The sequence below is a fragment of the Oncorhynchus mykiss genome, chromosome 19 (genome assembly GCF_057628025.1).
Source record: "Oncorhynchus mykiss isolate SJ-2025 chromosome 19, ASM5762802v1, whole genome shotgun sequence".
In the NCBI taxonomy this organism is placed as follows: domain Eukaryota; kingdom Metazoa; phylum Chordata; class Actinopteri; order Salmoniformes; family Salmonidae; genus Oncorhynchus; species Oncorhynchus mykiss.
This window is the reverse complement of record NC_143040.1, coordinates 5100001-5117500: the sequence shown is the minus strand read 5'-3', so window position 1 is coordinate 5117500 and position 17500 is coordinate 5100001. Positions and strand designations below refer to the sequence as shown.

The window sequence follows — 17500 nt, the reverse complement described above, 5'->3', positions numbered from 1 at the left end:
ACAGACAAATGGAGGCACTACAACCAACAGTGGGTTGAGCTAACAGGAGGGCCACAAACAGACAAATGGAGGCACTACAACCAACAGTGGGTTGAGCTAACAGGAGGGCCACAAACAGACAAATGGAGGCACTACAACCAACAGTGGGTTGAGCTAACAGGAGGGCCACAAACAGACACATGGAGGTGCACTACAACCAACAGTGGGTTGAGCTAACAGGAGGGCCACAAACAGACAAATGGAGGCACTACAACCAACAGTGGGTTGAGCTAACAGGAGGGCCACAAACAGACAAATGGAGGTGCCCTACAACCAACAGTGGGTTGCAGAACGGCATCTCAGAACGCACGACTCGTTGGTCCTTGTCAAGGACGGGCTGTTGCAGCAGACGACCAAATCAAATGTATTTATAAAGCCCTTCGTACATCAGCTGATATCTCAAAGTGCTGTACAGAAACTCAGCCTAAAACCCCCAAACAGCAAGCAATGCAGGTGTAGAAGCACAGTGGCTAGGAAAAACTCCCTAGAAAGGCCAGAAAACTAGGAAGAAACCTAGAGAGGAACCAGACCACTCCTGGTTCCACTCCTATCAGCTAAAAACAAGAAGAAGCAGCTCCAGTGGGCACACAATCACCAACACTGGACAATTGAGAAGTGGAAAAACATGGCCTGAAACATGATAGATGATTTCAGTTTACTAGAGTCTCCTGGTCCGTCCCCAAGACCTCTACCCAATAGAGCAACGATGGGATGAGATGGAACGGGCTGTTAGCAGCATGAATGTACCACCGCCCAATCTGCAGCAACTGTGTGATGGCTGTGGAACGTTTCAGACACCTTGTAGAATCCATTCCCCCGAATAATTCAGGCCGTTCTGGAGGCAAAATGAGTCCGACCAGGTACTAGATTGTTGTACCTAATAAACTGCCCACTGAGTGTATATTGTCTATCTATATTCAACCATCTATATTATATGTAAGATATATTGATATCTATCTTGTTGTCTATCCCTCCATAGGAGATGTGTACAGTGGTGGAGCCCAATGAAGAGTTCACCTCCCGACACAGTCTGGAGTGGAAGTTCCTATTCCTAGACCACAGGTAACACAGTCTCTAGTAGTTCTTATTACTAGACCACAGGTAACACAGTCTCTAGTAGTTCGTATTCCTAGACCACAGGTAACACAGTCTCTAGTAGTTCTTATTACTAGACCACAGGTAACACAGTCTATAGTAGTTCTTATTACTAGACCACAGGTAACACAGTCTATAGTAGTTCTTATTACTAGACCACAGGTAACAGTCTCTAGTTCTTATAGCTAAGCTTGTGGGGACACACAATTCAGTCCCGTTCAAAATCCTATTTTCCCTAACCCTGTACTCTTACCCTAACCTTAACCCAAAATCCTAACCTTAAACCTAACCCTAACTACTAACCCTAGCTCCTAACCCTAGCTCCTAACCCTAGCTCCTAACCCTAGCTCCTAACCCTAGCTCCTAACCCTAGCTCCTAACCCTAGCTCCTAGCTCCTAACCCTAGCTCCTAACCCTAGCTCCTAACCCTAAAACTAACCCTAGCTCCTAACCCTAAAACTAACCCTAGCTCCTAACCCTAGCTCCTAACCCTAGCTCCTAACCCTAAAACTAACCCTAGCTCCTAACCCTAAAACTAACCCTAGCTCCTAACCCTAGCTCCTAACCCTAGCTCCTAACCCTAGCGCCTAACCCTAGCTCCTAACCCTAAAACTAACCCTAGCTCCTAACCCTAGCTCCTAACCCTAGCTCCTAACCCTAGCTCCTAGCTCCTAACCCTAGCTCCTAACCCTAGCTCTTAACCCTAGCTCTTAACCCTAGCTCCTAAACCTAGCTCCTAGCTCCTAACCCTAGCTCTTAACCCTAGCTCTTAACCCTAGCTCTTAACCCTAGCTCCTAACCCTAGCTCCTAACCCTAGCTCCTAACCCTAGCTCCTAGCTCCTAACCCTAGCTCCTAACCCTAGCTCCTAACCCTAGCTCCTAACCCTAAAACTAACCCTAGCTCCTAACCCTAGTTCCTAACCCTAGCTCCTAGCTCCTAACCCTAGCCCCTAACCCTAGCTCCTAACCCTAAAACTAACCCTAGCTCTTAACCCTAGCTCCTAACCCTAGCTCCTAACCCTAGTTCCTAACCCTAGCTCCTAACCCTAGCTTCTAACCCTAGCTCCTAACCCTAGCTCCTAACCCTAGCTTCTAACCCTAGCTCCTAACCCTAGCTCCTAACCCTAGCCCCTAACCCTAGCTCCTAACCCTAGCTCCTAACCCTAGCTCCTAACCCTAGCTCCTAACCCTAGCTCCTAACCCTAGCTCCTAACCCTAAAACTGACCCTAGCTCCTAACCCTAGCTCCTAACCCTAGCTCCTAACCCTAGCTCCTGACGTAATTCTAACACTAATTCTCACTTTAACTCTAAACCCTCCTAGAAACAGCATTTGACCCTGTGGGGACTAGCAAAATGTCCCCAGTTGGTCAAATCTTTGTTCCTTTACTGTTGTTGTGGGGACTTATCAGTTAAACACACACACACACACACACACACACACACAAGTGGTATTATTGTTAATAAGCAGGCTGGGTAACTGATGATTTAATTTCCTCCCTCCAGGGCTCCACCAATCATAGGCTACCTTCCATTTGAGGTTCTGGGAACGTCGGGTTACGACTACTATCATGTAGACGACCTGGGGACACTGGCCAAGTGTCACGAACACTGTGAGTTACACGCACACACGCACACGCACACACACACACACACGCACGCGCACGCACACGCACACACACACTCTGACCGCCCCTCTCTCCTCTCTGTCTAGTGATGCAGTATGGTAAAGTTACTACAGGTCTCTCCTCTCTGTCTAGTGATGCAGTATGGTAAAGTTACTACAGGTCCCTCTCCTCTCTCCTCTCTGTCTAGTGATGCAGTATGGTAAAGTTACTACAGGTTCCTCTCTCCTCTCTCCTCTCTGTCTAGTGATGCAGTATGGTAAAGGGAAGTCGTGTTACTACAGGTTCCTGACCAAAGGTCAACAGTGGATCTGGCTCCAGACTCGTCACTACATCACCTATCACCAGTGGAACTCCAGGCCTGAGTTCATCGTCTGCACGCACACCGTCGTCAGGTAGGGAGGACATGTTATGGTAATGTTTACCTTCTAATGGGCAGGCGGGACGGTAAACGTCAGACGAAGGTCGAACGCCAACGACCAACAGGCACACCTCATCTCACTGTCCAATCAGAAAAGATCTGTTTAACTTCTAATGGGCAGGCGGGACGGTAAACGTCAGACGAAGGTCGAACGCCAACGACCAACAGGTACACCTCATCTCACTATCCAACCAGAAAAGATCTGTTGAACTTCTAATGGGCAGGCTGGACGGTAAACGTCCCACCTGGCCAACATCCGGTGAAATTGCAGAGCGCCGTAATTCAAACCGCAGAATTATAAATATTTAACTTTCATAAAATCACAAGTGTAAATACATCAAAATAAAAAGCTTAACTTCTTAATCCAGCCGCTGTGTCAGATTTCAAAAAGGCTTTACGGCGAAAGCACACCACGCGATTATCTGAGGACAGCTCCCCGCACACAAAACCATGAAAAACATGTTTCAACCAGGCAGGTGTGACACGAAAGTCAGAAATAGCAATATAAAAAATGCCTTACCTTTGATGATCTTCTTCTGTTGGCACTCTAATAGGTCCCAGTTACATCACAAATGGTATTTTTGTTCGATAAAGTCCTTCTTTCTATCCATAACTCAGTTTAGCTGGTCGAGCTTCAGTCAATAATCCACCCAGTTTCCCTCCTTCAAAATGCATACAAAATGAATCCCAAACGTTACTAATAAACTTATCCAAACAAGTCAAACAACGTTTATAATCAAACCTTAGGTACCCTAATATGTAAATAAACGATACAATCTAAGACGGAGAATCGTTAGTGTGTTTACCCGGAAAAACAAACAAAGAATGCGCTCTCATTCACGCGCTTGGAAACACTACAGACAAAATGGGAGCCACCTAAAAAAACTACAATTTCTGGCTCATTTTTCCAAAAACCAGCCTGAATCTCTTTCTAAAGACTGTTGACATCTAGTGGAAGCCCTAGGAACTGCAATCTGGGAGGACTTCGCTTTATAATAAAAGTGACAGCCATTGAAAATAGTGGTAGGCTGAATTAGTGGTAGGCTGACATTAGTGGTAGGCTGACATTAGTGGTAGGCTGATTTAGTGGTAGGCTGAATTAGTGGTTGGCTGACATTAGTGGTAGGCTGACATTAGTGGTAGGCTGACAGTGGTAGGCTGAATTAGTGGTAGGCTGACATTAGTGGTAGGCTGACATTATTTTAACCGTTTTAGAAACTTTAGAGTGTTTTCTATCCAAATATACCAATTATATGCATATCCTAACTTCTGGGCCTGAGTAACAGGCAGTTTACTTTGGGCACGCTTTTCACCTGGACGTGAAGACACTGCCCCCTACCCAAGAGAGGTTAAAACCTATTTGTTTAAATTTGCATATAGTTCTCCACACACACTGTCGTCAGGTAAGATTGGACTACACGGTTGATAATCTATATACTTCTAAAAATCTGACTATCATTTATTGTAAATTCTTTAAGGCATAACATATTTTATTTAAATTGAACAACAGAATAAATCCTTCCAATTTGTATAAAGGACTAGAAAATGGAAACAATTCTGACTATCAATGGAAAAATAATTATATTGTAAGGGACGGTTTTGTTCTGTGTAGCTATGGAGAGATGACATGTTCTGTTCTCTGTGTAACTATGGAGAGGTGACTTGTTCTGTTCTCTGTCTGTGTAACTATGGAGAGGTGACTTGTTCTGTTCTCTGTGTAACTATGGAGAGGTGACTTGTTCTGTTCTCTGTGTAACTATGGAGAGGTGACTTGTTCTGTTCTCTGTGTAGCTATGGAGAGGTGACTTGTTCTGTCTCTCTGTGTAACTATGGAGAGGTGACTTGTTCTGTCTCTCTATGTAGCTATGGAGAGGTGACTTGTTCTGTTCTCTGTGTAACTATGGAGAGGTGACTTGTTCTGTTCTCTGTGTAGCTATGGAGTGGTGACTTGTTCTGTTCTCTGTGTAACTATGGAGAGGTGACTTGTTCTGTTCTCTGTGTAGCTATGGAGAGGTGACTTGTTCTGTTCTCTGTGTAACTATGGAGAGGTGACTTGTTCTGTTCTCTGTCTGTGTAACTATGGAGAGGTGACTTGTTCTGTTCTCTGTGTAACTATGGAGAGGTGACTTGTTCTGTTCTCTGTGTAACTATGGAGAGGTGACCTGTTCTGTCTCTCTGTGTAACTATGGAGCGGTGACTTGTTCTGTCTCTCTATGTAGCTATGGAGAGGTGACTTGTTCTGTTCTCTGTGTAGCTATGGAGAGGTGACTTGTTCTGTCTCTCTGTGTAACTATGGAGCGGTGACTTGTTCTATCTCTCTGTGTAACTATGGAGAGGTGACTTGTTCTGTTCTCTGTGTAACTATGGAGAGGTGACTTGTTCTGTTCTCTGTGTAACTATGGAGAGGTGACTTGTTCTGTCTCTCTGTGTAACTATGGAGAGGTGACTTGTTCTGTCTCTCTGTGTAACTATGGAGAGGTGACTTGTTCTGTCTCTCTGTGTAGCTATGGAGAGGTGACTTGTTCTGTCTCTCTGTGTAGCTATGGAGAGGTGACATGTTCTGTTCTCTGTGTAGCTACGCGGAGGTGAGGGCAGAGCAGCGTAGAGAGCTGGGTATCATTGAAGAGCCCCCCCCTGAGGTAACTGTGGACAAGGTGAGATGCATCATCACATTGATGTGTATTTTCCCTCTTTCATATTAATATAACTAGGACTGTCTAAGTGGTAGATATCTATCTGTTATTAATATAACTAGGACTGTCTAAGTGGTAGATATCTATCTGTTATTAATATAACTAGGACTGTCTAAGTGGTAGATATCTATCTGTTATTAATATAACTAGGACTGTCTAAGTGGTAGATATCTATCTGTTATTAATATAACTAGGGCTGTCTAAGTGGTAGATATCTATCTGTTATTAATATAACTAGGACTGTCTAAGTGGTAGATATCTATCTGTTATTAATATAACTAGGGCTGTCTAAGTGGTAGATATCTATCTGTTATTAATATAACTAGGACTGTCTAAGTGGTAGATATCTATCTGTTATTAATATAACTAGGACTGTCTAAGTGGTAGATATCTATCTGTTATTAATGTAACTAGGACTGTCTAAGTGATAGATATCTATCTGTTATTAATATAACTATGACTGTCTAAGTGATATCTATCTGTTATTAATATAACTATGACTGTCTAAGTGATAGATATCTGTTATTAATATAACTAGGACTGTCTAAGTGATATATATCTGTTATTAATATAACTAGGACTGTCTAAGTGATATCTATCTGTTATTAATATAACTAGGACTGTCTAAGTGATATCTATCTGTTATTAATATAACTATGACTGTCTAAGTGATAGATATCTATCTGTTATTAATATAACTAGGACTGTCTAAGTGATATCTATCTGTTATTAATATAACTATGACTGTCTAAGTGATAGATATCTATCTGTTATTAATATAACTAGGACTGTCTAAGTGATATATATCTGTTATTAATATAACTAGGACTGTCTAAGTGATATCTATCTGTTATTAATATAACTAGGACTGTCTAAGTGATATCTATCTGTTATTAATATAACTAGGACTGTCTAAGTGATAGATATCTATCTGTTATTAATATAACTAGGACTGTCTAAGTGGTAGATATCTATCTGTTATTAATATAACTAGGACTGTCTAAGTGATATCTATCTGTTATTAATATAACTAGGACTGTCTAAGTGATATCTATCTGTTATTAATATAACTAGGACTGTCTAAGTGATAGATATCTATCTGTTATTAATATAACTAGGACTGTCTAAGTGGTAGATATCTATCTGTTATTAATATAACTAGGACTGTCTAAGTGATATCTATCTGTTATTAATATAACTATGACTGTCTAAGTGATATCTATCTGTTATTAATATAACTAGGACTGTCTAAGTGGTAGATATCTATCTGTTATTAATATAACTAGGGCTGTCTAAGTGATATCTATCTGTTATTAATATAACTCTGTCTAAGTGGTAGATATCTGTTATTAATATAACTATGACTGTCTAAGTGATATCTATCTGTTATTAATGTAACTAGGACTGTCTAAGTGGTAGATATCTATCTGTTATTAATATAACTAGGGCTGTCTAAGTGATATCTATCTGTTATTAATATAACTCTGTCTAAGTGGTAGATATCTGTTATTAATATAACTATGACTGTCTAAGTGATATCTATCTGTTATTAATATAACTAGGACTGTCTAAGTGATATCTATCTGTTATTAATGTAACTATGACTGTCTAAGTGGTAGATATCTGTTATTAATATAACTATGACTGTCTAAGTGATATCTATCTGTTATTAATGTAACTAGGACTGTCTAAGTGATATCTATCTGTTATTAATATAACTAGGACTGTCTAAGTGATATCTGTTATTAATATAACTAGGACTGTCTAAGTGGTAGATATCTATCTGTTATTAATATAACTAGGACTGTCTAAGTGATATCTATCTGTTATTAATATAACTAGGACTGTCTAAGTGATATCTGTTATTAATATAACTAGGACTGTCTAAGTGGTAGATATCTATCTGTTATTAATATAACTATGACTGTCTAAGTGATATCTATCTGTTATTAATATAACTAGGACTGTCTAAGTGATATCTGTTATTAATATAACTAGGACTGTCTAAGTGATATCTATCTGTTATTAATATAACTAGGACTGTCTAAGTGATATCTGTTATTAATATAACTAGGACTGTCTAAGTGGTAGATATCTATCTGTTATTAATATAACTAGGACTGTCTAAGTGATATCTATCTGTTATTAATATAACTAGGACTGTCTAAGTGATATCTGTTATTAATATAACTAGGACTGTCTAAGTGATATCTATCTGTTATTAATATAACTAGGACTGTCTAAGTGATATCTATCTGTTATTAATATAACTAGGACTGTCTAAGTGATATCTATCTGTTATTAATATAACTAGGACTGTCTAAGTGATATCTATCTGTTATTAATATAACTAGGACTGTCTAAGTGATATTTATCTGTTATTAATATAACTAGGACTGTCTAAGTGATATCTATCTGTTATTAATATAACTAGGACTGTCTAAGTGATATCTATCTATCTGTTATTAATATAACTAGGACTGTCTAAGTGATATCTGTTATTAATATAACTAGGAATGTCTAAGTGATATCTATCTATCTGTTATTAATATAACTAGGACTGTCTAAGTGGTAGATATCTGTTATTAATATAACTAGGACTGTCTAAGTGGTATCTATCTGTTATTAATATAACTAGGACTGTCTAAGTGGTATCTATCTGTTATTAATATAACTAGGACTGTCTAAGTGATATCTATCTGTTATTAATATAACTAGGGCTGTCTAAGTGATATCTATCTGTTATTAATATAACTCTGTCTAAGTGGTAGATATCTGTTATTAATATAACTAGGACTGTCTAAGTGGTAGATATCTATCTGTTATTAATATAACTATGACAGTCTAAGTGATATCTGTTATTAATATAACTAGGACTGTCTAAGTGGTATCTATCTGTTATTAATATAACTAGGACTGTCTAAGTGGTATCTATCTGTTATTAATATAACTAGGACTGTCTAAGTGGTATCTATCTGTTATTAATATAACTAGGACTGTCTAAGTGATATCTATCTGTTATTAATATAACTAGGACTGTCTAAGTGGTATCTATCTGTTATTAATATAACTAGGACTGTCTAAGTGGTATCTATCTGTTATTAATATAACTAGGACTGTCTAAGTGATATCTATCTGTTATTAATATAACTATGACTGTCTAAGTGATATCTGTTATTAATATAACTAGGACTGTCTAAGTGATATCTATCTGTTATTAATATAACTAGGACTGTCTAAGTGATAGATATCTATCTGTTATTAATATAACTAGGACTGTCTAAGTGGTAGATATCTATCTGTTATTAATATAACTATGACAGTCTAAGTGATATCTGTTATTAATATAACTAGGACTGTCTAAGTGGTATCTATCTGTTATTAATATAACTAGGACTGTCTAAGTGGTATCTATCTGTTATTAATATAACTAGGACTGTCTAAGTGGTATCTATCTGTTATTAATATAACTAGGACTGTCTAAGTGATATCTATCTGTTATTAATATAACTAGGACTGTCTAAGTGATATCTATCTGTTATTAATATAACTAGGACTGTCTAAGTGGTATCTATCTGTTATTAATATAACTAGGACTGTCTAAGTGGTATCTATCTGTTATTAATATAACTAGGACTGTCTAAGTGATATCTATCTGTTATTAATATAACTATGACTGTCTAAGTGATATCTATCTGTTATTAATATAACTATGACTGTCTAAGTGATATCTATCTGTTATTAATATAACTAGGACTGTCTAAGTGGTATCTATCTGTTATTAATATAACTAGGACTGTCTAAGTGATATCTATCTGTTATTAATATAACTAGGACTGTCTAAGTGGTATCTATCTGTTATTAATATAACTAGGACTGTCTAAGTGGTATCTATCTGTTATTAATATAACTAGGACTGTCTAAGTGATATCTATCTGTTATTAATATAACTAGGACTGTCTAAGTGATATCTATCTGTTATTAATATAACTAGGACTGTCTAAGTGATATCTATCTGTTATTAATATAACTAGGACTGTCTAAGTGATATCTATCTGTTATTAATATAACTAGGACTGTCTAAGTGATATCTATCTGTTATTAATATAACTAGGACTGTCTAAGTGATATCTATCTGTTATTAATATAACTAGGACTGTCTAAGTGATATCTGTTATTAATATAACTAGGACTGTCTAAGTGATATCTATCTGTTATTAATATAACTAGGACTGTCTAAGTGGTAGATATCTATCTGTTATTAATATAACTAGGACTGTCTAAGTGATATCTATCTGTTATTAATATAACTAGGACTGTCTAAGTGATATCTATCTGTTATTAATATAACTAGGACTGTCTAAGTGATATCTATCTGTTATTAATATAACTAGGACTGTCTAAGTGATATCTGTTATTAATATAACTAGGACTGTCTAAGTGATATCTATCTGTTATTAATATAACTAGGACTGTCTAAGTGATATCTATCTATCTGTTATTAATATAACTAGGACTGTCTAAGTGGTATCTATCTGTTATTAATATAACTAGGACTGTCTAAGTGATATCTATCTGTTATTAATATAACTAGGACTGTCTATGTGGTAGATATCTATCTGTTATTAATATAACTAGGACTGTCTAAGTGATATCTATCTGTTATTAATATAACTAGGACTGTCTAAGTGGTATCTATCTGTTATTAATATAACTAGGACTGTCTAAGTGATATCTATCTGTTATTAATATAACTAGGACTGTCTAAGTGATATCTGTTATTAATGTAACTTTGACAGTCTAAGTGGTAGTTAGTTATCTGTTATTAATATAACTATGACTGTCTAAGTGGTAGATATCTATCTATATAATATAACTATGACTGTCTAAGTGATATCTATCTGTTATTAATATAACTAGGACTGTCTAAGTGATATCTGTTATTAATATAACTAGGACTGTCTAAGTGATATCTATCTGTTATTAATATAACTAGGACTGTCTAAGTGGTAGATATCTATCTGTTATTAATATAACTAGGACTGTCTAAGTGATATCTATCTGTTATTAATATAACTAGGACTGTCTAAGTGATATCTATCTGTTATTAATATAACTAGGACTGTCTAAGTGATATCTATCTGTTATTAATATAACTAGGACTGTCTAAGTGATATCTGTTATTAATATAACTAGGACTGTCTAAGTGATATCTATCTGTTATTAATATAACTAGGACTGTCTAAGTGATATCTATATGTTATTAATATAACTAGGACTGTCTAAGTGATATCTATCTGTTATTAATATAACTAGGACTGTCTAAGTGATATCTGTTATTAATATAACTAGGACTGTCTAAGTGATATCTGTTATTAATATAACTAGGACTGTCTAAGTGATATCTATCTATCTGTTATTAATATAACTAGGACTGTCTATGTGGTAGATATCTATCTGTTATTAATATAACTAGGACTGTCTATCTGTTATTAATATAACTAGGACTGTCTAAGTGGTATCTATCTGTTATTAATATAACTAGGACTGTCTAAGTGATATCTATCTGTTATTAATATAACTAGGACTGTCTATGTGGTAGATATCTATCTGTTATTAATATAACTAGGACTGTCTAAGTGATATCTATCTGTTATTAATATAACTAGGACTGTCTAAGTGGTATCTATCTGTTATTAATATAACTAGGACTGTCTAAGTGATATCTATCTGTTATTAATATAACTAGGACTGTCTAAGTGATATCTGTTATTAATGTAACTTTGACAGTCTAAGTGGTAGTTAGTTATCTGTTATTAATATAACTATGACTGTCTAAGTGGTAGATATCTATCTATATAATATAACTATGACTGTCTAAGTGATATCTATCTGTTATTAATATAACTATGACTGTCTAAGTGGTAGTTATCTGGTATTAATGTAACTATGACAGTCTAAGTGGTAGTTATCTGGTATTAATGTAACTATGACTGTCTAAGTGGTAGATGTCTAGCTACCTCCATTGTGATTAGTTCCTTCTCCTCTCTCCTCCCTGAAGCAGAGTCAAGACAGTGGATCTGAGTCTCAGCTCAACACAGTTTCCAGCCTAAAAGAGGCCCTGGAACGCTTTGACCGTAGTCACACCCCCTCCTCCACCTCTCTGTCCTCACACAAGACCTCCTCACAGCTCTCAGACAACACCTGTACCTGTAAGAGAACACACACACACACACACACACACACACACAGACACACACACACACACAGACACACACAGACCACACACAGACACACACACACACACACACACACACACAGACAACACACACACACACACACACACACACACACAGACCACACACACACAGACCACACACACACAGACACAGACACACACACACACACACACACACACACAGACCACACACAGACCACACACACACACAAACACACACAGACACACACACACATCTCAGACCACTCACACATCAGTATCTCTGACTATAATAGGATCTCTCATCTCCATAGCAACAGCCTCCAAGCTCCACATGGACATGGCCACGCCCCCTCGTCAGTCACATGTTGCCTCCACCATCGAGATGACATCACAGAGACGCTCCTCCATCAGCAGCCAGGTAAGCCCTGATTGGACAGAATGCGACTGGACAGAAAGTGATTGGACAGAACCCCCCCAAAAATAAGCAAGTTTGTTTTGACTGGGCGATTGGGTGAGTCCAACAGGTGCTATTAAAATACATGATGAATTGAATCTGTTGTGGAGGAGCAGGACATGACCAGGTCCAATTCAACCTGAGACGAATCTAAATTGAATCGACTCTGAATCAACTGCAACTGAATCAAACTCACACGGGATCTGTTGTCTGTGTTGGTGTGCGTGTGTAGTCTACGAGTTCTCAGACCACGGGACACAGTGTGGCTCCCGTCCATCCTGTGATACAACAACACCAACAACAAGAGGTGAGAAACGCCCGTCTATCTACCCTATTCACCTGGTACCCATCTATCCAAGGTTACAGCCCTATATAGTGCACTACTTTTGACTTTGCCCTATGGAGCCTGGTGAAAAGTAGTGTACTAAATAGTGAATAGGGTGCTTATTTGGGACACCGCTTAAGTGTGACGATCCTACAGCCATTCAGTACTAGTATGTCAGACAGCAGAACCTCTCTACAGCCATTCAGACAGCAGAACCTCCCTACAGCCATTCAGACAGCAGACAGCAGAACCTCCCTACAGCCATTCAGTACTAGTATGTCAGACAGCAGAACCTCCCTACAGCCATTCAGTACTAGTATGTCAGACAGCAGAACCTCCCTACAGCCATTCAGTACTAGTATGTCAGACAGCAGAACCTCTCTACAGCCATTCAGACAGCAGACAGCAGAACCTCCCTACAGCCATTCAGTACTAGTATGTCAGACAGCAGAACCTCTCTACAGCCATTCAGACAGCAGAACCTCCCTACAGCCATTCAGACAGCAGACAGCAGAACCTCCCTACAGCCATTCAGTACTAGTATGTCAGACAGCAGAACCTCCCTCCAGCCATTCAGTACTAGTATGTCAGACAGCAGAACCTCTCTACAGCCATTCAGACAGCAGAACCTCCCTACAGCCATTCAGACAGCAGAACCTCCCTACAGCCATTCAGACAGCAGACAGCAGAATCTCCCTACAGCCATTCAGTACTAGTATGTCAGACAGCAGAACCACTCTACAGTCATTCAGACAGCAGAACCTCTCTACAGCCATTCAGACAGCAGAACCTTCCTACAGCCATTCAGACAGCAGAACCTCCCTACAGCCATTCAGACAGCAGACAGCAGAACCTCTCTACAGCCATTCAGTACTAGTATGTCAGACAGCAGAACCTCCCTACAGCCATTCAGACAGCAGACAGCAGAACCTCTCTACAGCCATTCAGTACTAGTATGTCAGACAGCAGAACCTCCCTACAGCCATTCAGTACTAGTATGTCAGACAGCAGAACCTCTCTACAGCCATTCAGACAGCAGAACCTCTCTACAGCCATTCAGACAGCAGACAGCAGAACCTCCCTCCAGCCATTCAGACAGCAGAACCTCCCTCCAGCCATTCAGACAGCAGACAGCAGAATCTCCCTACAGCCATTCAGACAGCAGACAGCAGAACCTCCCTCCAGCCATTCAGACAGCAGAACCTCCCTCCAGCCATTCAGTACTAGTATGTCAGACAGCAGAACCTCTCTACAGGCATTCAGACAGCAGACAGCAGAACCTCCCTCCAGCCATTCAGTACTAGTATGTCAGACAGCAGAACCTCCCTCCAGCCATTCAGTACTAGTATGTCAGACAGCAGAACCTCTCTACAGGCATTCAGACAGCAGACAGCAGAACCTCCCTACAGCCATTCAGTACTAGTATGTCAGACAGCAGAACCTCCCTCCAGCCATTCAGTACTAGTATGTCAGACAGCAGAACCTCTCTACAGCCATTCAGACAGCAGAACCTCCCTACAGCCATTCAGACAGCAGACAGCAGAACCTCCCTCCAGCCATTCAGTACTAGTATGTCAGACAGCAGAACCTCCCTCCAGCCATTCAGTACTAGTATGTCAGACAGCAGAACCTCCCTCCAGCCATTCAGTACTAGTATGTCAGACAGCAGAACCTCTCTACAGCCATTCAGACAGCAGAACCTCCCTCCAGCCATTCAGTACTAGTATGTCAGACAGCAGAACCTCCCTCCAGCCATTCAGTACTAGTATGTCAGACAGCAGAACCTCCCTCCAGCCATTCAGACAGCAGACAGCAGAACCTCCCTACAGCCATTCAGTACTAGTATGTCAGACAGCAGAACCTCCCTCCAGCCATTCAGTACTAGTATGTCAGACAGCAGAACCTCCCTCCAGCCATTCAGTACTAGTATGTCAGACAGCAGAACCTCCCTCCAGCCATTCAGTACTAGTATGTCAGACAGCAGAACCTCCCTCCAGCCATTCAGTACTAGTATGTCAGACAGCAGAACCTCTCTACAGCCATTCAGACAGCAGAACCTCCCTCCAGCCATTCAGTACTAGTATGTCAGACAGCAGAACCTCCCTCCAGCCATTCAGTACTAGTATGTCAGACAGCAGAACCTATTGTAGCCTGACGCTGCTTGCTTGTCATATAACATGGTGGGAACAATCTTTCTCCCTATGTTTCCCTCTCTCTCTTCCCCCGTTTCTCCCCCCTCCAACCCCAAGCCGGTGCTAGAGTTCTCAGCCCAGGTGAATGCTATGCAGCACCTAAAGGACCAGCTGGAGCAGAGGACCAGGATGATTCAGGCCAACATCCAGAGACAGCAGGATGAACTCCGAGCCATACAGGACCAACTACACAGAGTACAGCCCCCAGCCATACAGGACCAACTACACAGAGTACAGCCCCCAGCCATACAGGACCAACTACACAGAGTACAGCCCCCAGCCATACAGGACCAACTACACAGAGTACAGCCCCCAGCCATACAGGTAGGAGGTATATAGACCCCATACAGGACCAACTACACAGAGTACAGCCCCCAGCCATACAGGACCAACTACACAGAGTACAGCCCCCAGCCATACAGGACCAACTACACAGAGTACAGCCCCCAGCCATACAGGTAGGAGATATATAGACCCCATACAGGTAGGAGATATATAGACCCCATACAGGTAGGATGTATATATATTGACCCCATACAGGTAGGATATATATATATATATATTGACCCCATACAGGTAGGATGGATATATATTGACCCCATACAGGTAGGATGGATATATATTGACCCCATACAGGTAGGATATATATATATTGACCCCATACAGGTAGGATATATATATATTGACCCCATACAGGTAGGATGGATATATATTGACCCCATACAGGTAGGATATATATATATATTGACCGCATACAGGTAGGATATATATATATTGACCCCATACAGGTAGGATATATATATATATTGACCCCATACAGGTAGGATATATATATATATTGACCCCATACAGGTAGGATATATATTGACCCCATACAGGTAGGATATATATATATATTGACCCCATACAGGTAGGATGGATATATATTGACCCCATACAGGTAGGATATATTTATATTGACCCCATACAGGTAGGATATATATATATTGACCCCATACAGGTAGGATATATATATATATTGACCCCATACAGGTAGGATATATATATATTGACCCCATACAGGTAGGATATATATATTGACCCCATACAGGTAGGATGGATATATATTGACCCCATACAGGTAGGATATATATATATATATATATTGACCCCATACAGGTAGGATATATATATATTGACCCCATACAGGTAGGATGGATATATATTGACCCCATACAGGTAGGATATATATATATTGACCCCATACAGGTAGGATATATATATATATATATATTGACCCCATACAGGTAGGATATATATATATATAGACCGCATACAGGTAGAATATATATATATATATATATATATATATATAGACCCCATACAGGTAGAATATATCTATATAGACCCCATACAGGTAGGATATATATATATTGACCCCATACAGGTAGGATATATATATATATATTGACCCCATACAGGTAGGATATATATATATATATATATATATTGACCCCATACAGGTAGGATATATATATATATAGACCGCATACATGTAGAATATATATATATAGACCCCATACAGGTAGAATATATATATATATAGACCCCATACAGGTAGAATATATATATATAGACCCCATACAGGTAGAATATATATATATAGACCCCATACAGGTAGGAGGTATATAGACCCCATACAGGTAGGAGGTATATAGACCCTATACAGTTAGGAGATACAGTGCCTTGCGAAAGTATTCGGCCCCCTTGAACTTTGCGACCTTTTGCCACATTTCAGGCTTCAAACATAAAGATATAAAACTGTATTTTTTTGTGAAGAATCAACAACAAGTGGGACACAATCATGAAGTGGAACGACATTTATTGGATATTTCAAACTTTTTTAACAAATCAAAAACTGAAAAATTGGACGTGCAAAATTATTCTGTTGTTTTGTGGTGATAGATGTTCGTGCAGCAGCCTGGCGGAGCTTTGAATGTCCAGCTGCCTCAGGTGGGGGTGGTGCCACAGGGAGCAGTTTTGACCAATCAGGTGCAGCAGACTGTCCTAAACCCCGCCCACACAGGAAGTCAGCTCACCATTCAGCAGCAGCAGTCACCTCCTCCTCAACAGAACCTTCAACTACAGCAAAACAACTCTCTCGCTCAGGTATTCAGCCAAGCAGTGGTATGTTGTTATGTTCATATTATCTTTATAAAACATTGTGTTGGGTTGTTTTTTTTAATGTTATGGTATCTTATGTGTATTATATGTTATTTAGTTGTTATGTTATTTAGTTGTATGCTATGTTTTGTTAAGTTGTGTAATATAATCACCATGGTAATAGATGTAGCTGAACAGCTAGCCACTGTGTTAGACCTGTCTTATCAATTACATAATCTCTGTGAGAACCTGCTCTCTCTCTATCTCTCTGACATAATCTCTGTGAGAACCTGCT

The 17500-nt window shown here is 39.3% G+C and overlaps 1 protein-coding gene across 4 annotated transcripts in view; it reads left to right on the top strand.

Moving 5' to 3' along the window:
* Positions 1 to 17500, top strand: part of LOC118936633 (circadian locomoter output cycles protein kaput) — a 53879-nt gene that overhangs the window by 21022 nt on the left and 15357 nt on the right. Inside the window, exons 11-19 of one of the 4 annotated variants that reach the window (XM_090209920.1) lie at positions 1019 to 1101; positions 2640 to 2746; positions 3006 to 3153; positions 5755 to 5833; positions 11934 to 12084; positions 12404 to 12510; positions 12779 to 12853; positions 15121 to 15294; positions 17008 to 17211. In XM_090209920.1, coding sequence (XP_090066046.1) covers positions 1019 to 1101; positions 2640 to 2746; positions 3006 to 3153; positions 5755 to 5833; positions 11934 to 12084; positions 12404 to 12510; positions 12779 to 12853; positions 15121 to 15294; positions 17008 to 17211 — 1128 coding nt within the window. Of the gene's footprint in view, positions 1 to 1018; positions 1102 to 2639; positions 2747 to 3005; positions 3154 to 5754; positions 5834 to 11933; positions 12085 to 12403; positions 12511 to 12778; positions 12854 to 15120; positions 15521 to 17007; positions 17212 to 17500 lie in introns of those variants that run through there. The other 3 variants (XM_090209919.1, XM_090209918.1, XM_090209917.1) reach the window with 3 other exon arrangements.